At 41.7% G+C, this 25,604-nt stretch overlaps 1 protein-coding gene across 3 annotated transcripts; it reads right to left on the bottom strand.

The window, feature by feature from the left end:
• Nucleotides 1-175: 175 nt before the first annotated feature.
• Nucleotides 176-24,476, bottom strand: LOC141097492 (interferon-induced GTP-binding protein Mx-like). 3 transcript variants are annotated; one of them, XM_073584706.1, is made up of 15 exons: nt 24,337-24,476; nt 23,311-23,585; nt 20,997-21,060; nt 19,841-20,031; nt 19,451-19,588; nt 18,720-18,874; nt 18,242-18,380; nt 17,584-17,782; nt 9,733-9,811; nt 7,651-7,773; nt 6,932-7,076; nt 4,501-4,659; nt 3,112-3,188; nt 997-1,242; nt 176-551 (listed from the first exon to the last, which is right to left on the bottom strand). In XM_073584706.1, the coding sequence occupies exons 4-15, from the start codon at nt 20,028-20,030 to the stop codon at nt 321-323; spliced, it is 1,881 nt and encodes a 626-aa protein (XP_073440807.1). In that variant the 5' UTR covers nt 20,031; nt 20,997-21,060; nt 23,311-23,585; nt 24,337-24,476; the 3' UTR covers nt 176-320. The 3 variants fall into 3 exon arrangements, with proteins under 3 accessions (XP_073440807.1, XP_073440808.1, XP_073440805.1); XM_073584707.1 differs by having other exon boundaries at nt 20,997-21,044; XM_073584704.1 differs by lacking the exon at nt 20,997-21,060 and having other exon boundaries at nt 24,337-24,475.
• Between the last annotated feature and the right edge of the window lie 1,128 nt (nt 24,477-25,604).

Below are 25,604 nucleotides of genomic sequence, written 5' to 3'. Positions count from 1 at the left end.
TTGCAATGTGGCCTCACAGATGAGGGGCCGGGTGAGTTGAAATTTTTTAATTTTTTTTTAAATCTGTTTATTTTACTCTGGGGTCTAGAAAGATGTCACAGTATAATTCAATTATCATAAATTTTATGTAAATTGAATTTTCTCTCCAAATTTGAACGAATTTGATGAATTTGAATTTCGACAAATTCTTTTATCACAAATTTTCTAATTGAAATTCATAAAAAATTGTACATTGTACATTATAACAAATTTTTACAAGCTTCAATACATTAATATCTATATAAATGCCCTCTGAGATTCATCACTCCTAAGTAGAAAGTTTATCCCCGGAAGCTGAGTAGACATTTTTGCGCCTCTGACAAGCGGTGGATTCTCTGCTTTAGGAAATTCCTGGTGCTCGTCAGATTTTTACTTTCTTCCAAAAGAGTCTTGTGATCTTCCCTTTGTTGCAGAAGCTGCAGCATCTCTTTCTGGAGCTGCTTCCCATATTCTTGTAAAAGGTAAAACTGGATGATTAGAGGAATCTGATTGGCGAGCCGGTCCGCAGCACCCTGTGTGATCAAAAATGACAATGGTGACCAGAAATTTGAGCGTCTGTCCGAGGTTGGAATGTGTCCACCTACATGACACTATGTGATAAGTTCTAACACTAGTCAACAGTCTCACACATTTCCACCAAAATGTCCAAAATTCTGGTCATGCAGGCTGGTTGAGTACCCGTCAATTACAGGTGATCAGGTCCATCTAATTTCTTACTGCCTAGAAGATCACTTGTGAGACGTCTGGTTTACAAACATAACTTCTACCATTTTTTTCATGTTCTTACACTTCTTTGAGTATTTCCAGCCTCTACTAATTGGTTGAAAGTAAACTGATTCTTGGAAAAGGGATAAAACTAACATTATGGGAAAGGTAAACAAAAAAGTTGACTCTCAATCACTCCCGGCGGACATCTATGTACCAGTTAGGAGCCCCTTAACTGTCACTTGGGCCTACCTTGAAGTACGCCTCTACATGGTGGGCCATCTCTTTGGTGGAGCACTGGAGGAGGTCGACCACCTGTCTCTGAAGTGCCACGGGAAGATCAGATGTTTGTGGAGGCGTGTTATTTTTAAAGATGGTTTCCAACTCAAATCTGTAGCATTTATCTTGGGAATAGACCATTCTCTCCATCAAAAACTGGATTTTGATGAGATTGTCCGCAAGGTCTTCCTGTGATTGTTTCAGATTTTCAATTTTAGACTAGAAGGAAAAAAATAATAGATCTCAGAATCTTGACTATTCATTGGCCAACTGCTTTGTGTACTTTTTTGCCTTCCACTTTGGGGCAGGTTTTTCAATACCGTGTCATTTAGATTAGATAGAATTAAAATACTCCAGATTTATCACAATGGTTCATGCTGCTTGATAAATGTGGCTTATTTTAAGACTGTCTTGTTTAAGTTGACTCCACCAATTAATTGGCTTACTTTCTACCAGAAATTGGTGCCATAATTTGGTGCATTTTTTGGCCCATGTTATCACACATTAGGTCACCCCTCTTGTTCCTCTTTGAACAAGGTCGTGTACCCTTATTATTGCACAAGAATTCTGGATCTTTTAAGCTAATTACGTATGCCCCATTCACTGTTTGTACTGGTTTTAGCGTCTTGGTTTACTCATTTTTTTGCCATTAAGAGTATTTTTTTTAATAAGAAGGAGATAAAATCCACAGGAAACTTTATTCACATATATTCAAAATAAAACCAGAAGGGGAAAGAACCCCCACGCCTTACGCGTTTCGAACCTCACAGCAGGTTCTTCTTCAGAGGTGGTTCGAAACGCGTAAGGCGTGGGGGTTCTTTCCCCTTCTGGTTTTATTTTGAATATATGTGAATAAAGTTTCCTGTGGATTTTATCAAGTCTCCAGTGCCGGATCCTCTTCTTCTTCTTATGCTCGTTACATATGGTGGCCAGCCATTTGATCCATAGGCACGACCGGCTTACAGGACTATTTTTGGTGAGCACAAATTCCCTTTCCCTTCCCTATCTTTTTTGCAAGGTATTTTTTTTAATAATTATTTGGCTTCACTTGTTTAAGCTTTAAAATGCCTATTATTTATATATTATATATATATATTATTATTTATCGAATATATGGTATATTCTAACACCATTACAGATGCTGCAGATTGTGATAGTGCTCAGTAGACAGAAACACAAACCTCAGGAGGCAGAAGTGTATAAATTCTACATGAGCCCGTATACTGGCCTGTGCATATGGGACATTGTCCTGTGCACCCCGTACACTGTCCTGTGCGCCCCTTACACCATCTTGTGCACCCATACACTGTCTTGTGTGCCCATACACTGTCTTGAGTGCCCGACACTCTGTCTTGTGCACCCATACACTGTCTTGTGTGCCCATACACTGTCTTGAGTGCCCGACACTCTGTCTTGTGCACCGATACACTGTTTTGTGCGCTCCATACACTGCCTTGTGCACCCATAAATCGTCTTGTGCACTCCATACTCTGTCTTGTGTGCTCATACACTGTCTTGTGCACCCCATACTCTGTCTTGTGCACCCCATACTCTGTCTTGTGCGCTCATACACTGTCTTGTGCACCCCATACTCTGTCTTGTGCACCCCATACTCTGTCTTGTGCGCTCATACACTGCCTTGTGCACCCATAAATCGTCTTGTGCACTCCATACTCTGTCTTGTGTGCTCATACACTGTCTTGTGCACCCCATACTCTGTCTTGTGCACCCCATACTCTGTCTTGTGCGCTCATACACTGTCTTGTGCACCCCATACTCTGTCTTGTGCACCCCATACTCTGTCTTGTGCGCTCATACACTGTCTTGTGCGCCCCGTACACTGCCCTGTGCTCCCCGTACATGCCCTGTGCGCCCCTTACACTGCCCTGTGCTCCGTACACTGCCCTGTGCGCCCCGTACACTGCCCTGTGCGCCCCATACACTGCTCTGTGCAGAGCTCAGTAATTCATGGCAAGCTTTGGAGTGATTTAGGAGGTTGAAAATGGTAAGAGAACTTGTAAAATTATAGGCACATTTCATTTAATCTTTTTAGAAACAGAGGAACCCATGGAAAAAAAATGATTTTACCTTAGAAACTTTGTAAAAATTGTTAAAGTTGTAAAAGTGTTTCCGGGCAATTTCACTAAATGTTTTTCCTACAATGTCTAAAAGAAATAAATATTGTTATCATTACAGAGAAATTTGAGACCCTGAGCAGCAAACATAAAAAAAACTACTGCGGCGCGCTATGGGGCTGTGCAGCAGAAGTTGAAATAAGGATGACCCCTTTTCTGACATTCCTGTCTTCTCTGCATTTATATGTTGCAGATACACCTCACAGATCTCATCCCATGCACCTCCAAGGATCGTATAGCAACTACTGTCCAACTCAAAAAAAATTGTACCAACAATCTTTCTGACCAGGCATCATATTCTACAGGGACTCCTTTAGGCATAGGTCTCTGTGGATCCCACCTGCATTTGGGCACCCATAGCCTTTGCTAGTGTTGCTCCAGATATAATTATGCTTATAATTTTTCAGATTCTTAAAGTTTTAGTTTTTCTCTTTCCATTGGCTTCAGAATGGAAGATGCTTTCAATGACTAGGAAATAAGGGGAAACAACTAATCCTTTAAAGGGGCTCTCCATTTTTGACAATCTCTTTTTGTTTTAGAATTCCTCAGTTGATAAGCTGACTACATGAGTTCAGTTCTAATATGTCCCTGTGAATCTAAGAGTAAGTTTCTGATTGCCCTACAGCACCCCCTCAGGGAATGTAGAGAATTACATAGATATTATTGATGGATTTTGGGGTCTTCTCTTTTTGTAGTTCTTGACCCAATGAGAGTACTGAATTGGTAAGTCCCCTGTACAAATCAGACAACCTCTTTCAGTCCTATGAATAATATGGCTTTAACTATGGATAGATAACTACACTGTCTGTGTCTGGGACTAATTGGGTAATATTGTGACCTCCAGGTTGTTCCCACCCTATAGAGTTAATAGGCTATAAAAGTGATGGGATATCTCATCACGATTTTGAATCATTACTCTCTCGGACGTAAGGGTATGTGCACACGGTGCGGATTCTGCTGCGGATCCGCAGCGTTTCTGCAGCTGCGGGTCCGCAGCAGATTTAGGTGCGTTGTACAGTACTATTGTTTTCAATGGTAAACTGGAAAACGCTGTGCACATGCTGCGGATTTTTCCGCGTGGTTTTGCTGCAGTTTACAATCCGCAGCATGTCAATTCTTTGGTCCAGAAGCGCTGCGGTTTCACACCTTCTCCATTATGAGGTGTAAAACCGCAGGCAAAACCGCAGATAAAGTCCTGCGGATTTATCTGCGGTTTTCACTACAAAATCCGCAGAGGCAAAAAACTCTGTGTGCACATAGCCTAACACTGCCTTAAGTTATTAACTGTGTAGTCCTTAACCTACATCCACCAAACTTCCATAACAGACAACGACGATCTTACCCGTCACCGTTTTCAGAATGCTTCTTGCAGGATCTTCCATATTTTCAATTTTTTCTTTAACGATCGCTTCAAACGTTTTATAATTAATAAATCCCGGGAGTTCCCTTCCTCGATGAAACTTTTCAAATTCCTCTATTTCACTCTTAAGAGAGGAGTTAACTAGGAAAAAAAATTAAAAATATATATATATATATATATATACACAGGAACTATTGTACTGGAAAGCAGATGTGTGACTGAGGTGGTTGGTCTCAGTAATGTAAAGTCTGTACCAGTAACACAAAGTCACTGAGAGAGTTTTGATTTGACTGGATTTTGGGTCCGGGATTTAGGAACAACCAAAAGAGTCTGGGTGGGAAAGGTTGTTACCATAATCCAGACCATGGCTTACAGGCCTAATAATAGCAGCTGGGTTAGCTTAGCAGAGTGATGTGGGTTCAAGCTGAATAGAGGTGTGTTTGTTTGGTGAACACATTTAAACTGCTTGAGCGGCTACTGTCTGGAATACCAAGATTGATGAGGTTGCTACATTCACTTTCTTTTATTTTGCGGGAACAAAGTGAGGGGCTGGTAAAAGAGAGCCTCTTCAAGGCCCAAGAGGCTTACTCCAGGGGGTATAAACATGAGACAATTTAAGCTTGGGGTCCAGGCATTTGTGTTAGTGCCTACCGTGGAGAGTAAATTCCATAGTAAAGTTCAACTATAAAATACATCAACCAGGGAAAAGGAAGCCCATCCCAATATATTATGTCAACCTACTAAAAGTCTCGTTAGGGACTCGTCCAAAACTCCTTCCTTGTTGGCCCAGTCAAAAGCCAACATTGCGGGGGGGGGTGAAAATGGAAGAAACCTTGTTGCCTATCCTAAAACAGCATGGCTGAAAATTGGTAAACCAGAATAAGGATAGGTTCTCGAAGCTACCAGGTCTCACTCGTGGCATGAGGCATGAGATACTCACTTAGCTTCACACTTGGGCCAATTTGAAGGGTTATAGGTTTCCTGAAAACCATGGTAACTTCAATGGAAGCGATACAGTGTTGGCTTCACCCCCTCACAAAAAAACAGTCAGAGCATTCTTGGGATTTGTTGGCTATTACAGGAGGTTTCCACCTAATTTTGCTGTAGTAGCAGAACTTTTAACTTATCTCCTATAGTGTACAAAATCAGTTATTGGTAAGTGGACTACAGAGACTGACAGGGCATTTCAAGAGCTTAAACTGTCCCTCTGTAGACAACAAGTTTTGGTAGCGCCAAATTTCTCCAAAACAATTATAGTCCAGATAGATACATAGGATGTTGAGTTTAGACCCGGTAAGCTACATGGAAATGCAGATGCTTGGTCAAGTGTACAAATTTCATTGGCAAATGGTGACCCACCTAGGCTTTATTTTCCAAAGAGGGGTATGTAACAAAGAAGGAGGTAAGGACCTGGATGGCAGATATGTGCTACCGAGGTGTTTGGTTTTGGCAATGTAAAGTCTGTACCAGTAACACTGGGTTACTGAGAGGATTAATTTGACTGGATTTAGGGTCCTGGATTTAAGAGCAACCAAAAGAGTCTGTGTTGGGATGGTTGTTCCCATAATCCAGCCCAGGGACACAAAAGAACAAGGTGTTCAGTACTCAGAGACAGGGCTGAGGTGAGGAGGCTGAACCTGACCACCGCTGAACGCGACACAGAAGTGCAAGGTGTCCACTGCTCAGAGGCATGGCCGAAGTGAGGAGGTTAAACCTGACCACCACTGAGAAAGACACACAAGGGAAAACGTCAAGACTGGGCCAAGAAATATCTGAAATATCGACAAATGGAAAAATGGATCTGAAATCAGGCTGCCAGTCTTCCACCAGACAATGAAAGGACAGAGAAGGATATTTTTCACCATTGTTATTTGCTTCTGAGATGGCAGATTTACGATGAAGGAGAACAGTCACCTATCTGATCATGTCTGGCGATCAGTGGTTGGTGCTGCCCTAAAATTGATTGTTAACAGATGAAGAAGCTGGTAGACTCCATGAATGGAGCTTATGGATGCTATTGAGAAAAAGAGAGGCCATATTACTACTATTAATCACTGAGATTTTTTTTTTGTGTAATATCATAAATGTATTTTTGTACATTTTGAGCTGTTTGGTTCTTATTCTCATTGTAAAAGGTGAAAATTAAAAAAAAAATGAGATTTGAAAATTTACATTTTTCCTTTAGTTGCTCAGTAATTCCGCACAAAGAGATATTCCTTAAGAAAGAAGAAACATCACTTTTAGTTTCTTAAATACACAGGTTTCAGGTGTATTAACCTTTTGAACTGACTGACAACACTGGAGATGTTCAATAATGAAATTTATCATATAAAATACAAATTGCCTAATAATTGTGCGCTCGGTGTAATAGAAGCTACTACTATTACAAAGAAAATAAGTGCTCATAACTTACACCTGATGATGGACTCATCCAGTTCTTCTTGCCAAATGTTGAAGCATGACCGAACTCTGGTGAAAAGCTTGGGGGTCTTTGTAAGTGACACACTTTCCTCCCCTTGAGTAACATGGGCAATGTCCAGGTTAAATTGCTGAATTATCTGTCACAGCAGTATAAAGTAATATATAGTTAAAGTCTGTAAGGCGTGCACCAGGAAGTATGGATACACTGGTCTTTGTAGGACAGAGTGATTTCCTACAAAAGTGCAGACACCCATTACAGTTCAATGTATTTTACTCACTGAGAGGCACCAAGCTTGATGGTTCCAAACCCTATCATGTAACAGGTCTGAGCAGAGATAGGCGGTCGTTTATTTATGCATTACCACTTTGCTCATACGTGCAATAGTATGCTGGCAATCACCTCAGCAGCACTTCCCTCACTCAGGTGCAATCTTTTTGTTTCCTCATAGTGCAACACACTTTCACAGGGTTTGTCACAGAGCCTTCCCATGGTCCTCTCGCCTGACCAAAATGCCTTAGCTTTTATTTACAAGGCCCTTCACTATACAAGGAATTTTACATCCTGGAAGGCAATTTTAACCAGGTTGAACTCTATCTTTGTTTTTTATTCCTCTTGCAAACTAAAATGTAAAGTGTTTTCTGATTATTTATAACCCAAAGCCTAATTTTGACAACTTTCTAATACATTTCCTGATTCAATGATTCATTTACCTCCACCAGGAAGGACAGTCTCTCGCTTTCATCCTCGGGGACTCCTCTTCCGCACCTCTCTAGCTCCTCTTTTGTGATCTGCAGTTTAGTTTTTATCTGGTCCTCCAGTGTAGGAAGTGATCCCTGTGAATGAAAGAAAATGTGAAAAAAAAAACAGACTCAGTGTGGTCTGTTGCAAAAAAAAAAAAAATAATAACCAAAACTCGCCTACAGATCCCCCATTGCTTATTCCTGCATGCCAACTTCTTCTCTGTTCTGGAGGGAATGGCACATGTTGTCTGATAACAGCTCTATATACAGTTGATAACACATAATCCACCATTCACAACAGGTGATGTCACAGCTTACCTCCTCCTGTACAATGACTGATAACACCTCTATATACAGTAGATAACACAGGATCCACCATTCACAATAGGTGATGTCACAGCTCACCTCCTCCTGTACAATGACAGATAACACCTCTATATACATCTAGATAACACAGGATCCACCATTCACAATAGGTGATGTCACAGCTCACCTCCTCCCCCTCCTGTACAATGACTAATAACACCTCTGTATACAGTAGATAACACAGGATCCACCATTCACAATAGGTGATGTCACAGCTCACCTCCTCCTGTACAATGACAGATAACATCACTATATACATCTAGATAACACAGGATCCACCATTCACAATAGGTGATGTCACAGCTCACCTCCTCCCCCTCCTGTACAATGACTAATAACACCTCTGTATACAGTAGATAACACAGGATCCACCATTCACAATAGGTGATGTCACAGCTCACCTCTTCCCGTACAATGACTGATAACACCTCTATATACATCTAGATAACACAGGATCCACCATTCACAATAGGTGATGTCACAGCTCACCTCCTTCCCCTCTTGTACAATGACTGATAACATCACTATATACAGCAGATAACTCAGGTTTCACCATTCACAATAGGTGATGTCACAGCTCACCTCCTTCCCCTCTTGTACAATGACTGATAACATCGCTATATACAGCAGATAACTCAGGTTTCACCATTCACAATAGGTGATGTCACAGCTCACCTCCTTCCCCTCTTGTACAATGACTGATAACATCGCTATATACAGCAGATAACTCAGGTTTCACCATTCACAATAGGTGATGTCACAGCTTACCTCCTCCTGTACAATGACAGATAACACCTCTATATACATCTAGATAACACAGGATCCACCATTCACAATAGGTGATGTCACAGCTCACCTCCTCCCCCTCCTGTACAATGACTGATAACACCTCTATATACAGCAGATAACTCAGGTTTCACCATTCACAATAGGTGATGTCACAACTCACCTCCTCTCCCTCTTGTACAATGACTGATAACATCACTATATACAGCAGATAACTCAGGTTTCACCATTCACAATAGGTGATGTCACAGCTCACCTCCTCCTCCTCTTGTACAATGACTGATAACATCACTATATACAGCAGATAACTCAGGTTTCACCATTCACAATAGGTGATGTCACAGCTCACCTTCCCCCCTGTCCTTGATGAAGCACCTCAGCACAAATCACAGAACATGCGCACAACAAGCATACGTTATTGAACATTTCCAGACTACAAGTTCTTGAGATCTTTGTGACGGCTATAAAGTATACTGTATATTTAAATGCTGTTAATAGAAGCTCAGTTAAGACAGATGACCACATAATCATGTACAGAAAGCAGATTAAAAAATCTATAAACAAAAAAAAGATGATATTTATACTGTAACTATTTCAGACTATTTTTTTAACTATTGAAAAATAATGAAGGCCTAACATTTCCTTTAAGATGAAGGTCTAATACTAGGATGTGTCATCAGTAATTTTGGCGGATATTGATTTGATTAAAATCAGAGTATACTGTAAATTAGATAAATGATTAGTGCCAATTCAACGGGCCATGTGTAATGCATTATTTTGCTGAAAGTAGCGGGGGATCCACCAAGACAATCCCTTTAAATACACCCTCCTTTAGCACTACAACAGGTGATTGATTTGTGAAGAACACCATGTGTTAATAAAGATATTCTCAGCACTTACATTGATGTGCTCCACGAGTTCTGACGTGAGTCGTTGAGCTAGAAATGGGATGGTGGCCTTCTCCTCGTACATGAGGTCACTGTAGTGATTGAAATAAGTTCACAATCAGATGTATTAAAGGTAAAACCATAAAGATGTAGCAGAGATTTCGGACTGTTACCATATCTATTCAGTAAGTCAAGTTCTGGTAAAGTATTTTTAGCAAGTTTTGGTTCTGTGACTGTATCTATAAAGTAAGCATAGTTCTGTTATTGTTTCTGTGTACTATTCTTGGTTCTTCAGTATTTATGGAGTAAGTTTGGCTCTGTGACTGTATCTACAGTATATAGAAAATATGGTTTTGTTACTGTATCTATATAGTAAGATTGATGCTGCTACTGTATCGATATAGAAAACTTTGTTCTGTTCCTGTATCTATGTGAATCTTGGTTCTGTTTCAGTATTTATATAGTTAAGCTTGGTTCTGTTACTTTGTTTTTGTACTGTACCATTCTTTCTTTCGTTACAGCATCTATGAAGTAATCTTGCTTCTTCTCCTAAATTTTTGCATGATGCTAGGTGGTTCTACTGAATCTATATACAAATATTATTGGGAAACAACAAGTGTAAATAGGATCTTATCCAGTAGGAAACAAACAAGATGTCAGAGAACTGCTCACCTTTTGGGGTTGTAAATTCCACAACTGAAGGATCAAGGCGAATATAGCTGCTGCAGCACCCCCAGAACAGAGGAAGAATGCCAAGTAGATCAATGCTTGGAGGATGGGAGTGGTGATCTGCCCTTGCTGTGATATATCTAATGGAATCCAACAGATGTGATGCCAGATGGGTTTAGTGGTTTATTCTCAACACGTTTTGAAGTTGGATTAGGTTTTTCATCTCTGAGCCACAAACTCCTGATGAAGACGCTCGTCCAACTTCGAAATGCACTGAGAATAAACTTCAATTAAATTTGGCCTTACGTCTGTTGGATACCATTTGATACATGACAGCAAGCGCAGATCACCAAGTCCATCATCCAAGCATTTATTTACAAATATTTGCTCTCTTTTTGTGTCTACAATATGTAGCATGCTTGGTTTTGTTACTGTTTCTATATACTATCATTTTAGGTCCTATTACAATATCTATGTAGGAACCTTGACTTTTCCACTGTCTCTTTGCAGCAGGCTTGGTGCTGTTACAGTATGTTTCCGAGCTTGGTTCTGTTACTTTATCTGTTAAGTAAGCTCGGTTCGCTTAGTAAACCTATGTAGTCAGCTTTGTTCTGATTCTGCATGTGTATTTAATAAGCTTAGGTCAGTTATCATATCTCTGAAGTATGCCTGGTATTTATGTAGTAAATAGTCCTCAACGTGGTGCATTTGTTATAGTTTACTAACCTGGATCACCTAGTACATTTAATACATTTTGTGTATTTTGCTTCAATGTAAACCTGACATAAACAGAATTCTTAGGAAATTTCCCCAAAAGTATATTAGAAATTTTGAAGAACTTTTCATTTATACAGTTTTTAAATTGTATCTACTGTAAGTAAAATTGAAGGTAGACCCATAGATGACACACTGATGAGTTGTCCATTTTTGTGTTATGTTGCCCGTCCTCCTTAGAGAAGAATAACTATATTACTAGAGCCTAGGTTCTGTTTCTTATATTGCACACCCATAATTTATAGAGATGAGCGACCACTAAAATGCTCATATGCTCTCGGACCCAGACATCACCTCTCTGCTCTCCAGAATCCCGGAGTGTCTATCAGCCACATCCTCCTTCTTCTCCTCTCGCTTCCTCAAACTCAATGTGGACAAATCTGAACTCATCATCTTTCCCCCATCTCATAGATTTTCCTTACCTGACCTTTTTATAACAATTGATGACATCATGCTTTCCCCTGTACCGGAGGTCCGCTGCCTCGGAGTAACCCTTGACTCTGCCCTGTCCTTCAAACCGCACATCCAAGCTCTCTCCACCTCCTGTCGCCTCCAGCTCAAAAATATTTCCAGGATCCGTCCCTTCCTCAACTCTCAATCTACTAAACTACTTGTGCATGCCCTCATCATATTCCGCCTTGACTATTGTAACATCCTTTTCTGTGGCCTCCCTGCTAACACCCTTGCACCTCTCCAGTCCATCCTCAACTCTGCCCACCCGACTAATTCATCTCTCTCCTCACTACTCCTCCGCTTCTCTCCTCTGCAAATCTCTTCACTGGCTCCCATTCCCTCAGCGTATCCAATTCAAATTACAAATACTGACCTACAAGGCAATCTACAACCTGTCTCCCCCATATGTCTCTGAACTAATCTCCCGATACCTTCCCTCACGTAATCTCCGGTCCTCCCAAGACCTCCTTCTCTCCTCTACACTTATTCACTCCTCACCCAACCGCCTCCAAGACTTCTCCCGAATAGCCCCCATCCTGTGGAATTTCCTGCCCCAACACGTCCGGCTATCAACCACACTCGGATCCTTCAGACGGAACCTGAAAACCCATCTCTTCAGGAAAGCCTACAGCCTGCAATGATCCCCGCTGCCTTCTCACCACTACTGGAGCTACCGCCTCACCATCACTGGAGCTGCTGCAACCCCCCAACCTACTGTCTCCTTCCCCACCATCCTGTAGCATGTAAGCCCGAAAGGGCAGGGTCCTCTCTCCCCTCTGTATCAGTCTGTGATTGTTAGTTTGTTTACTGTAAGTGATATCTGTAATTTGTGTGTAACCCCTTCTCATGTACAGCAACATGGAATCAATGGTGCTATAGAAATAAATAATAATAGTAATGTGCTCCTTCCTCAAACCGAGCAATTCCTAATATTCATATGTTCATCTTGAGTAACGAGTATAATGGGAGTCAACGGGAAATCCGAGCATTTTTCTGGTAGTCCCTACAAAGAGGTCTGGGGGGGCAGTGAAAATGAATGGAAAAAGTGCTGAATGGAAGTAGCACAGCATGCGGAAGACCCCTGGAAGCATCTCTGACTCCCAGATAGCTGCTGAGAACAATGGTGTCACATTATTACTTCAGATTAAGGACTGACAATAAAACAATCAAAATCGAAGAGAAATTGGAGTTTACAGGAACAAAAATGTTAAGAAACATTTTTTTCCTGTATAATGACGTGTATATAAGAAAAAATTTTTAAAAGGATTTTTTACAAAATTGTAAGTTAAGTAAACCAAAATTGAAATTTTTAGAAAAAAAATTGGAAATATCAGTGTAATTTATGAAGGAAGGATGTCTCTAACATCATGTCCTCCCTCTATCTGAAACTGAATCTCTCCAAAACTGAACTTCTTGTGTTCCCTTCCCCCCTCTTCTAATAATCTACGTATACCTAACATTGAAATTACCTCGGATGGTTCTACCATTACTCCCCCTGCAGCATGCTCACTGTCTTGGGGTTATATTTGACACAGAATTTTCCTTTTTTTCCTATATCTGATCACTCACTCGCTCATGTCACCTGCACCTTAAAAACATCTCCAGTATCCAACTTTTTCTCACCTTTGAAACTGTAAAAACTCTTACTGTTTCTTTTATTCATCCTGGACTACTGCAACTCTTATCCAATCGGTCTTCATCTAACCAAACTTTCTTCTCTTCAATCCATACTGAATGCGGCAGCCAGGGTAACATTTCTGTCCAGCCACTACACTGATGACTCTACCCTGTGTCAGTCATTGCACTGTTTACCCATTTGCTACAGAATACAGTATAAACTCATATCTCTCACCCACAAAGCTCTCTACAGTTCTGCACCATCCAATATCTCCTCCCTCATCTCTGTCTATTGCCCTACATATTCCCTCCATTCTGAAACTGACCTAAGACTAACATCCTCCATAATCCGAAGCTCGCACCTCCATCTCCAAGACTTCTCCTGTGCTGTGCCAGTTCTGTGGAATGCACTATCTATCTCGGGCAACCTGACTGATACATAGCCCCCACGTTTTTAAGTGTGCTTTAAAACCACAAATCTTTAAACAAGCGCATCACCTCAACTCAGTTACCTAACTCTCCCTTCTTCCCTCATTCTAAACATTATTCAGAATCTGCTCCCTCCTAATCATCTATCTTCACACCATCCATGCACTTGATAATTGCACTTAAACATACTGGCTGATGACCGGATCATGCTGCTTTATATGAAAAGCCCTATTTATTACAAGCACTTGGCACCTATTGTGTCCCCCCTATTTCCTGGTAGATTGTAAGCTTGTGAGTAGAACCCTTACTCCTAATGTAACTGTTTAAACTGTCCTACCTTGTATGGTATTTATTGTTTGTATATGTCACCGCTTAATTTAAAGTGCAAAATGTTGGTGCTATGAAAATAAAATTATTACCACATTATAAGGAAGCAAGAACAGACAAAAATGTGATGCAAGAGGGACTCAGATACACCCTGTATTAGACATAAAGGAGGGCTTCATACACATTCTGTTCAAATTGTCATTTAGTGGTACTCCTAGACTTATAAACACTGTGCATTAAGTGCAAAGCCTGCCAAAAATTACAAGCAGGGTCATCCATACACCCTTGAAGGCACCGACAGTACTGTGTCATTCAAATATTGTGAGCACAGTATAGTTGTGCTACTCCAAAAAGTTATGCAGAGTACAAAGCCTTCCAAAAATTACAGGCAGGGTCATCTATACACTCTTGAAGGCAGCAACTGGACAGCCTCAGCAAAATATTAACAAAGTTTACACCTGTAGCAGGGCAATTTTGTTTTTTATTTCAAACCAACTAAATTTCACACAAAGCAGGTTCTTCAGTATATATGACAATAGACAATTTGTTGACCAAAGATAATTTGTGAACTGTACCAGGCCAAGCGGTTTTTAAAAATGTTAACCCAATGAAGTTTTACGCAAAGCACATTAAATAGTATAATGCAAAAAGAAGAAATATGCAGCACTCACCGATATAGCTGAAAAACTGTGCGTCTTTATTTCACATGAATACCATCAGCAGGTATGTGGACATGCAGGACGTTAGAGGAATGCTAGGGGAGGGAGGCAGGGCCGGACTGGGACTAAAATTCAGCCCTGGCATTTGAAGTTACACAGGCCCACTAGTCACATGGTGACTATATAATATCTTTGTACACTTGTAGTTTACAAGAAGTGAGAGGAGATTAATACGACTATATAACATGTAGTCAGAGCTGTGCCCAGTATTTCAGCTCAGTCCTATTTATTGCTTTTAGGTACAGTACTCCTCCCAAATCTCTGTCCCCTTTTGTATGCATGGTGACAGAATTCCTGGCAGAACTGCTCTCTATTGGGCAACCAGACCCCCTGGTCATAGCCGCCCCTATCATACCTCCCAACTTTTGAAGAAGGGAAAGATGGACAAAGACTGCGGGGCGCCCAGCCACACCCATTTCACAACTAGTCACACCCATGTCCACACCTAATCGCACCCATTTAGCACTGCTGATCACACTGACTGGTACTGAGGGCACAGTGGCTGGCACTAAGGAAGAGAGAAAACAGAGAGAGAGAGAAAAAAGAAAACAGAGAGAGCGAGAAAGAAAGGGGAAAGAAAGAACAGAGAGAGACAGAGAAAGAACAGAGAGAGAAAGAAAGAAGTAAAGAAAAGAAAGAAAGAACAGAGAGAAAGAGAGGAAAGAAAAAGAAAGAAAGAACAGAGAGAGAAAAAAGAAAGATTAGAGAGAGAAAGAAAGAACAGAGAGAAAGAAAATGAGGGAAAGACAGAACAGAGAATGAAAGAACAGAGAAAGAAAGAAAAAGAGAGAAAGAAATAAAGAAAGATTCTACAAAGATACTATAGCAGCCCGGCTCCCATTGTAGTGCCCACCTGAGCCTCCCGATCCGCTCACATGGCCGGCATCCCCGATTCCAAGGCGATCCTGCTGTCTGCGCTGTCGGAGGAGGACACGGTGATGGATCTGAAGCATTCCTGGTTCCGTCACAATCTCCTCAAGAAATTATCTCATTTCTGGTCAGCTTTCAGCACATCACTTCAGGTGGAACGTCATGTGTGTTTTAAAATGCTCCTCGGGGCTCCGCTGTGTACTCCTGTGTCCGTGGGAAAAGCCCGCTTTGTATGCTTTGTACACACTTGGCTCTGCTCCGTACATCCCGTACACATATGGCTCCGCTCCGTACACCTCGTACACCCGCAGCTCCGCTCCGTACACCTCGTACACCCGCGGCTCCGCTCCGTACACCTCGTACACCCGCGGCTCCGCTCCGTACACCTCGTACACCCGCGGCTCCGCTCCGTACACCTCGTACACCCGCGGCTCCGCTCCGTACACCTCGTACACCCGCGGCTCCTCTCCGTACACCTCGTACACCCGCGGCTCCGCTCCGTACACCTCGTACACGCGCGGCTCCGCTCCGTACACCTCGTACACGCGCGGCTCCGCTCCGTACACCCGCGGCTCAGCTCCGTACACCTCGTATGCGCGGCTCCTCTCCGTACACCTCGTACACGCGGCTCCGTTCCGTACACCTAGTACACACACGGCTCCGCTCCGTACACCTCGTACACACGGCTCCGCTCCGTACACCTCGTACACACACGGCTCCGCTCCGTACACCTCGTACACACACGGCTCCGCTCCGTACACCTCGTACACACACGGCTCTGCTACATCCACACTGTAAATCCTGACCCCACACATACTTACCTCAACCAGCACCATGACAACAGCAAAGCAGAGTCTTGCAGACGGTAGAGGCAAGGCTGAGCGCACAGGACCTGTGATGAGGTCACAGGAGGGGCGGAGTCAGGGGTGACATGTCGGGGGTCTGGACAAAGGCTCCTGATCATGTGACCCCCCTGACTCCTCCCCTCCTGTGACCTCATCACAGGTCCTGCGAACAGAGCGAGCAGGCAAGCAAGTGCGACGCTGTGAGTGGCTGCGGGGGGGAGGAGGTCTCATGCTACGGCGAGGATGGGGTGCGTGGGGGGGCGTGGCGGCTTATCTCCCTGCAGTGAGGGAGGAACTTGAAACTATCACTGCCGTGCCCGCAGAGGGCCGCTGGCAAGTGGCCAGATGATCGGGCGGTGCCGCCCGCGGCCCACGTGACAGCGGCCCAGCGGGAAAATGCCCGGTTGGTTATATTGCCAATCCGGGCCTGGAGGGAGGTACCGGACAACGGCCGTTTCGTGATTACTCGCTTCTACGGATAATTTTTTTTAGGGTTTCACTCCAACAAAATGTACCCCAGAGCACGTTATACTCTATGGATGACTAATTTAATCCAGAAAAATTTTTGAATTTTTTTTGAGTGATAGATATCATAGTAATGTACCCCAGACCATGGATACTGTATGGGTGAGAAATTTAGCCCAGCAACCTTTTTTTTACACTTTGTTGGAGTGTTAGAGGTCACAAAATTGTACCCCACAGCATGAAATACTCTATGGGTGAGTAATTTAATCCAGAAACAAATGTCAAACACTTTTTGGAGTGTTAAATATCACCAAAGTGTACCATGGAACACTAAAGACTCTAAGGATCACACAACATATTCAATCTTTTCTCACAAAAATATAAAAGTGCAGCAGCTTTATATTTTGCAAGGGACTGCACAGCCCAAATCCCTGCTTATAAGGAGAGACCGGTGTCAAAGCTACATGAAAAACAAGACGGCTACGGCATTACAGTGACACGTAATCCCCGTATGCTTATTGGCTGTGTAACAGGCGCCAAACATGCTGGGTGGAGATTCGAGTTTTAAATCAAGGACCGCACAATGCTCACTGAGAAACAAGCACATCCGAGCACCCAGATACTCGAGTGCTGTCCGAGTATCACCAAGCACGTTCACCCATCCCTAGTAATTTACCATCTTGGTTAATGTCTTACCAGAAAACCTTATGGTCTTTAAAAAAGTTTTTCTCCTTCTCAATGGCATCTTTCAGTGACAGCTTGTCCTGAATTTCTTGCTGCCCCCGACATTTCACTATCATGTAGCCTTTCTTTAGGTAGATGACCTCATTATTTATTACATTAATGACATTTTCCTCTGTTCCCTTGTCAATCAAGTCAGGCTTAGTTAAGATTCCTGCAGTTTCAAAAAGAAAAAATAAATCAGGGTCCTTGGTCTAACCACAAAATGTGTACAGACCACTATAATCTATAGACATCTTGGGATTTAGGTGTCCTTGATAGGTTGAGTGAAGAAAATCTTGACCCATAGAGTAAGGTAGAATTCAAGAGCAAAAGTTTATTTTGCTATTTTGATCTCCCACCATCACCACCATCCAAGGTCAAAATGGCTAATTTCTTAGCCATTCTTCATGCCCAACCATTGTAGAATCCAATAATGGACGCCTCATGGTTGCTTTTCTCCATATTTTCTAATGCTTGAGTGGAAAGAGTTCCCACCACCCATAGAAAACTTAACTGGTACCAAGCTAAATAGAGTATCCTCCTTTCAGAGGAGGTTCACACAGTTATCTTTGTAGAATCTAATATATACACTTTTGCATATAATTTTATCCTATTCTGGCAAGAAACTCGCCTAAAGTCCTTTCTCCACTTGGGTCCACCTCTCGTGCCATCTCAAGGGCTTCAGTTGTTGCAATATCAACATTACAGGGCACCACAACCAAACAGATGGTTTCTTGCCTCTCGATATACTTCTTGATGAGGTCTTTGATCTGAAAATATAGAAGTTGTCATTAAAATCCATGTGGAATCAGTCAGATTTCTTTATATATATTGAAGCATGGGCCTCTAGAAATTTCTAAGGATAATTGTAATGGCTATTTGAGGTCACTATGCAGCATCCATTAGAATACGATGATGGTTAGACCAAGATAGCTCAAACAATCTTTAACTTTTATACCAATTTTCAAAAATTTTACAAATTCAGCTTCCAATTCAAGAACAACTTCTAGTTTGGTCAGGATCTGAATGTGACTCTCGTATCAATAATTTGGATACACCATAAACTATGCAATAGATATTCAGCACAATTATTATAGGTAAAATCACACCTTTTTCCCAATATCTTCTGGTTGGCCTCCTACAGCGACTCGAGCAATTCCCGGGAGATCGATGAGAGTCAGGTCAGGAACTTCAGGAGAGACCACCTGAAGGCTGATAAGCTCTGAACTAATCCCATATTCTGATCCGGCCATTACATCCTGAGCTAAAAATGAGATAAAATAGCATAAAAACTTCAAAATGGCCCGAAAGATTATAGTATCCCATTTTCTTATATTCACTACCACCTACGGGAAGATGATACTTATGTATCTCCACACTTCAGGTCGGGGAGACCTGGTGAAGTTACTATTTTAATTGGGATGGACAGGCACCATTAGCACCTTCACTCTTAGTCTTCAGAAGGTGGCCACCAGTTATTTCTGAAGAGCACCGAGAACATGTCTCCTAACTTGACGTTCTAGAGGAACCATAGATTTTTCTTTACCAACTTTCCAAATGATCGGTGGTATCTGGAGTCCAAGTGGCCCACATGAGAAGACCAACAACATAAATTACTGAAAAAGTGGGGGGTTTTGTAATATATTTTTTGGGGCATTGGCTTTTGGATAATTTAATATATTGATATTTCATTATCATCAGGACAAGACACAAAACTATTTAGGCATATCCTTTATAAAGAACATTCACTAAACACATGGAAAGAAACCATGATATTAGTCCCAAGCTCCTTTTCCATAATTCAGGGTTCTATAGGGATGTAACAGTTCTCGCAACTCACCTTCGATGATCTCTGACTCCACCTTTGAAGGATTATGCAGGGTTTTATTGATTTTTCGATAACTTATTTTTCCCTTCCATTTGGAATCCTTTTTACCTTTAGTAAGTTTCAGCTCTAATGGACATCGGGTGACAATACCTGTAAAGTCGTAGGAGGGACAGAAAGTCAAAAGTCTGGGGGTTCAACTCAAACTATGGAGAAATAAGTTTAGAGGTTGCCAAAACTCTAATTTCTGAGGCCACCAAGGACTGGACCCCGAAGAAAAATCTGAGAGTGAAACATGTAAATCTTGACTGCCCTGAATCACTAGACCAACAATGTTGGGTCTATGGAAGTTGTTGCCCATGCTGTCTTCATCTCTGTGTTCTAGATTAATTAACTCAATCTCACCGCTGCCTCGGGGGAGTGTGATTCCAGACAAAGCCTCCAGAACAGAACTTTTGCCAGAGCTCTGATCACCAATCACAGCGATCGCTGGTAACGCCAGATCCTTCTCCACCCCTAATGACCGCAGAGAGTCAATGAGGTCAATACATGGACGGATCTTCTCCTCATAGTTGTCATATAAGTAATTTGACATCCTGGAAGCACAAAAAATGCAACACATACAACAAGAGTTTTTAGAATTATACCTTAAAACTTAAAACTTGCCTTTTCATAATAAGATGTCGTGTGTGCATGAGAAATAATACTATTTCTTTCTTGTGACCTGCATTTTTCACCAACTTTCCCCTCTGCCATCTCTAATTTTCAGTTGTCTCTGAGCTAGAGGGTGGAGTCCAGCTGCTATAATGTCTCCCATACACAGCACACACAGACATGAGAGATTCCTGCTCCCTGTCTCTATGTAGCACATGTTCAGATGCAAGAGCAGAATGGAGGATATTATGCAGCAGTACTCAGCAGTGTAGCCGTGAATCTAGCTTTGGGATGAGATAAACATTTACAGAAATCAGTATGTATGTCTCTCACGCTGTTCTTTAGAGGCAGCTGTAAACTGAGCATTTTTTTCTGAGTGACTGATGATATAAGCGGTTTGGGAGTGGAGAGAAAGAGGTTCATCAGTCGAGAAAGAAGCATATTTTGCAGATTAGTTATATTGCATTTTCTTTTTTCACTTGTATTGTTAACTTATGCAATGTTTGTTGAAACAACAGTGATCATTTAAAGGGATTTTTTTTCTGGGAACACAAATTTCATGGGATACCCTTTATAGATGCTATCCCTACCAGACTCTGGGCACTCCTGCTGATTATTGCGGTCCAGCAAACACAATGCCTCTTGTTTACCAGGCAAAGTGCCATATTATTATTAGTGGCTGCACCTGATATTACAGCTCAGTCCAATTCAAGTACATCTAATAGCAGGGCACATTTCCTGGCTGGAATTATCCTCAGGAGGCAGAGCTTCGGTAAGTGCACTGGGTTTGACAAAGCACTTAACGACTCATTTGCATATTGAGAAAATTGTGCATTTCTCTGGATATCGGATATATAGTGGGGAAAATAAGTATTTGGTACTCTGACGAGTTTGCAAGTTTTCCCACCTGCAAAGAATGGAGAGGTCTGTAATTTTTATTGTAGGTACACTTCACCTGTGAGAGACAGAATCTAACAATAAAAAAAAACAGAAAATCACATTATATGATTTTTACATAATTAATTTGCATTATATTGCATGAAATAAGTATTTGATCACCTACCAACCAGTACCCTTACTACCTAACAGTGGATGACCTCACCTACTTGTCTGCAGTTTCCAGTAGCCTTGCTCACCTGCTTGTTTGTGGTTACCAGTAACTTTGCTACCTGTCAGTGGAGGACTTTACCTACTTGCCTGCAGTTTCCAATATCGCTACCTACTTGCCTGTGGTTTCCAGGACATCTGGATTATATGCTGATACAGACAATGGAGAAGATGGAGAGATTAACCTCTCCTTCTTCTCCTCACCTATGATCTGATTCTCGCAGGCAAGAGGATCGGCGCACAGTAGCATAACACTTGGCTCACGCTTGCAGCAGAGTTTGAGCCGAGTGTCATTAGCGTATTGCATCGGACACTCTTGCGTGGGATGCAATATGCTAATGTGACCCCATCATTACAGCTTTCAATGTAATAAACCAAAAAATAAGACCCAAAACTCAACTAGTTCTCTCCGGTCGATCCTGTGCTGCTACCTGTTTTTTTTAATGCAGCAGTCTCGTTCTGTAGAGCTGCCATTTGTACAGCATGCGATTACTGCACACCTGCACCGTGAGAAAAATGCAAAAACAGCACACCTGCACCGTGAGAAAAGTGCCTAAAAATAACAAAATAAAAAAAATAATAATTTCTATTTTTTTCTATTGACATAAGGCCAACATTTGGCTGTAATGTTTCTTTTTGTTAAATCCAATACCTACTTAGAAAGAAAAAGCCCAATCCAAATAAATAAAATTATAGAAAAGCATTGCCATGAAAAGTGTTTTCTTTATTAAAGCATGATAGCTATACCATAAAAACACCTAAAAAGAGATATCGGTCCACATGACCAAACAGAGGTAAATATATACATAGAGAACAAGTATTTCAATAGGAGATAAACCAAGATACTTTTTCCATATGTCTTGTAAACACAACCTGTGCTATTGGAAAATCTCCCATCATGGTTCAACCTCTCTTCTCTGCACCGACATGCATAAATGTGTAAAATGTTGCATATGCATTGTTGCTGCACCTACATCTGTTCGGTGTGTGCACAGTGTTCTATCCCACAGGTAGTGTCCATCGCCCTTATGCATGTAACAAGGCAGAAATTTTTTAAATGATCAATATGCAAAAGTAATGCACATGAATGGCACATATAGGGAATCTATTGTAGGATTATCCCGTGAGACTGAGTTGAACACTAAACAGGGTACACTGTGCACTGACCATGTGCTAAGGTCACCTATTAAATTAGGTGCACATTTAACAGAGTGCAGGATGCAATCACATCATGTTATGTATGCCCAGTACATTATTGTGATGCCATAAATGGCAAGCAAAGAGAGGCAGAATACAAAGTAAAGTGCATATAGGAAGTATACAACCTTGTTGTCCACTATCCCCGACACGCGTTTCGCCACAGCACATGGTCAGTGCACAGTGTACCCTGTTTAGTGTACAACTCAGTCTCACAGGATAATCCTACAATAGATTCCCTATATGTGCCATTCATGTGCATTACTTTTGCACATTGATCATTTAAAAAATTTCTGCCTTGTTACATGCATAAGGGCGATGGACACTACCTATGGGATAGAACACTGTGCACACACCGAACAGATGTAGGTGCAGCAACAATGCATATGCAACATTTTACACATTTATGCAAGTCGGTGCAGAGAAGAGAGGTTGAACCATGATGGGAGATTTTCCAATACCACAGGTTGTGTTTACATATGGAAAAAGTATCTTGGTTTATCTCCTATTGATATACTTGATCTCTATGTATACATTTATCTCTGTTTGGTCATGTGGACCGATATCTCTTTTTTAGGTGTTTTTATGGTATAGCTATCATGCTTTAATAAAGAATACACTTTTCATGGCAATGCTTTTCTGTCTTTTTGGATATTTTTGTAGTTTCTAAGTGCCATCATTGGTAGGCTTGATATTTTGGATATTGTCCAAATAAAAGCAACTTTATTGCATGAAAGTGGAATTTGTGAAACCATCCTAATTTTGGACATAGGAAAAGTAGAAGTGCAAAAAAAAAGTTGTAACAAGTTTGGAATTCATTCTCCCATATTAGCAGCTATACTGTGCAGAAGCGTCTATACATGATTCTCCCGGAAACACCCTTTAAGAAATAATGCAGAGAATTTGTGCTCTCTCACCTGTTGGGTACGCAGCGCTCGGTCTGTCAGAGTCAGGCAGCAGCAGATAAAGCAGCAAGGTAACGATTCCTCCTTAAATACGGCAGGACTGGAAACCGTAATGGGTGTAGGGATTTCAAGAAAACATCCTGCTTCTGGGAAAACGAATCCTTGGAGTGTTCAAAACCAGTGAAACAACTGGTCATACTGGTTCTCATTTGTTATAATGTGCCTGAGGTTTTCTTAGTTGTAGAAACATAATGTGGACACCAGAGGAAGAGCCTATGATTAAGAACCTGTGCGGTTCAAAACGCGTCAGTCACATGGATTTAATTATCTCTTCCTTCATTTTTCACATTTTTTAAGAATATGGAATAAATATGACTTTTTAATTACTAGATTTCTTCTTGGATTTGGTACTAGAGGGGAAGCTTGAAGTTCAATGCAAAATCAACAACCGAGTTTGCAATTATCGGCACGTTTTTAAATATGGAATTAATGGAGCTTGTCACCCAATAAAAATTAGACTTTTTTTCTGTAGGGATCTGATATGCTAATCATGAGAAATCTAGTGAAGAAATTATATGCAAATCAGACTGGAAGTGCACTAGAGGTGTGGCAATGCACTCTGGCACACCCCCAGCCTGATTTGCATATGGATGTTACACTTTTTCTCATGTCGTACATTTATGTTATATATCGCTCCCCTGTCTTTGATGCGGGCTCACACGCTGAGCCTGCATTTTTCCCCACACATGGTGGTTCATTTAATCAGTCATCATGTGCCTTTAACACATTCCTATAGGTTCGTGCATCTTTCCCCACTCCTTTCGGCGCTCCAGTGACATGATTGTGTGGCGCCGATGGGTTGTCATGACAGCCGGGGGTCTGCTGAAGACCCCCATGTTAGTCGTTACGATTCTCTTGTGAAATCCAGCCTGTGGCCAGTTTTCATTGGAGAGTGTCATTTTCGCTATGCTGATGCAATGTTACGTACAGGTGCTTCTCACAAAATTACAATATCATCGAAAGCATTAAGTTACGTACCAGTAACGGGATTTTTCGGAAGCCCATTACAGCATCACGAGATAGGGGATCCGCCCTTCAGGGGCAGGAAACCTACAGATACAAAAGGGCGGCACCTCTCCCACGCATCAGTTGGATTACAGAGCTTGAGAGGACCTCCATGGTTAATGGCACATAATATATACACAACCGGAACAATTTAACCCACGTGAAACTTATAAGTAGAAGTGCGCACCCACACGTGAAAGGGAGGGAACTAAGGGTGCTGTCATGGGCTTCCGAAAAATACCGTTACCGGTACGTAACTTAATGCTTTATTCGGACTCCCATGACAGCACCACGAGAGAATTAGAGATGTAAACGCTATCTTAGGGAGGGACTACAGCCTGCAGTACCCTTAACCCGAAGGTGAGATCTGAGGAAGCACCCATGTCTAGCCTATAATGGTTAAAAAAAGGTGCAAGGGGATGACCACGTAGCCGCCTTACATATCTGGTTGATGGAAACTCCAGATCTTTCTGACCAAGAAGTTGCCATGGCTCGGATAGAATGCGCCCTTAAGTTCTGCGGAGCCGGACCGCCACCTGCTGTATAAGCTAGAGAGACAGCCTTTCTAATCCATCTTGCTAATGTACACTTTGGAACTCTAAGACCCTTTCTAGTGCCCTGGAAGGATATAAATAAGGTGTTGTCTTTTCTTCCAGGGATTAGTGACAGAGAGATACTCTAATAGACATCTTCTAACATCTAGAGTATGAAGTTTTTCCTCCTTCTGGTTAGTAGGGTTAGGGAGGAAGGAAGGGAGAACTATCTCTCGTGTCCTGTGGAAGTCTGAGGCAACCTTGGGCAAGTAGGCAGGTTCTAGCCTAAATACTACCCTGTCGTCCACAATCTTTGTGTAAGAAGGGTTTCTAGAGAGTGCTTGGATATCGCTTACTCTACGTGCTGACGTAATAGCTACCAAAAAGTCTACTTTGAGGGATAGAATCTTAATTGAGGCAGATACCATGGGCTCAAATGGAGCCTCTGTCATAGCCGTAAGGACTAAGTTCAAGTCCCATGGTACGCACCTTACCCTGTGTATGGGCCTAGATCTGCCAGCAGCTTTAATAAATCTGAATATCCAGTAATTTTTTGCAATATCACAATTAAATAGGGCACCAAGGGCTGAAACCTGCACTTTCAGGGTACTTGTAGCCAGACCTAATTCCAGACCCTTCTGCAGAAATTCTAAAATCTGCCCTATAGGAACTCCCTCATCGGCTTTAAGGTCAAAAGTGGCCAGAAAT

This window comes from Dendrobates tinctorius, unplaced genomic scaffold, assembly GCF_039654945.1.
Source record: "Dendrobates tinctorius isolate UK_male_01 unplaced genomic scaffold, ASM3965494v1 ptg000084l, whole genome shotgun sequence".
NCBI classification, from domain to species: Eukaryota; Metazoa; Chordata; class Amphibia; order Anura; family Dendrobatidae; genus Dendrobates; species Dendrobates tinctorius.
The sequence above is the reverse complement of the archived record's forward strand: the minus strand, read 5'-3'. Positions and strand labels throughout refer to the sequence as shown.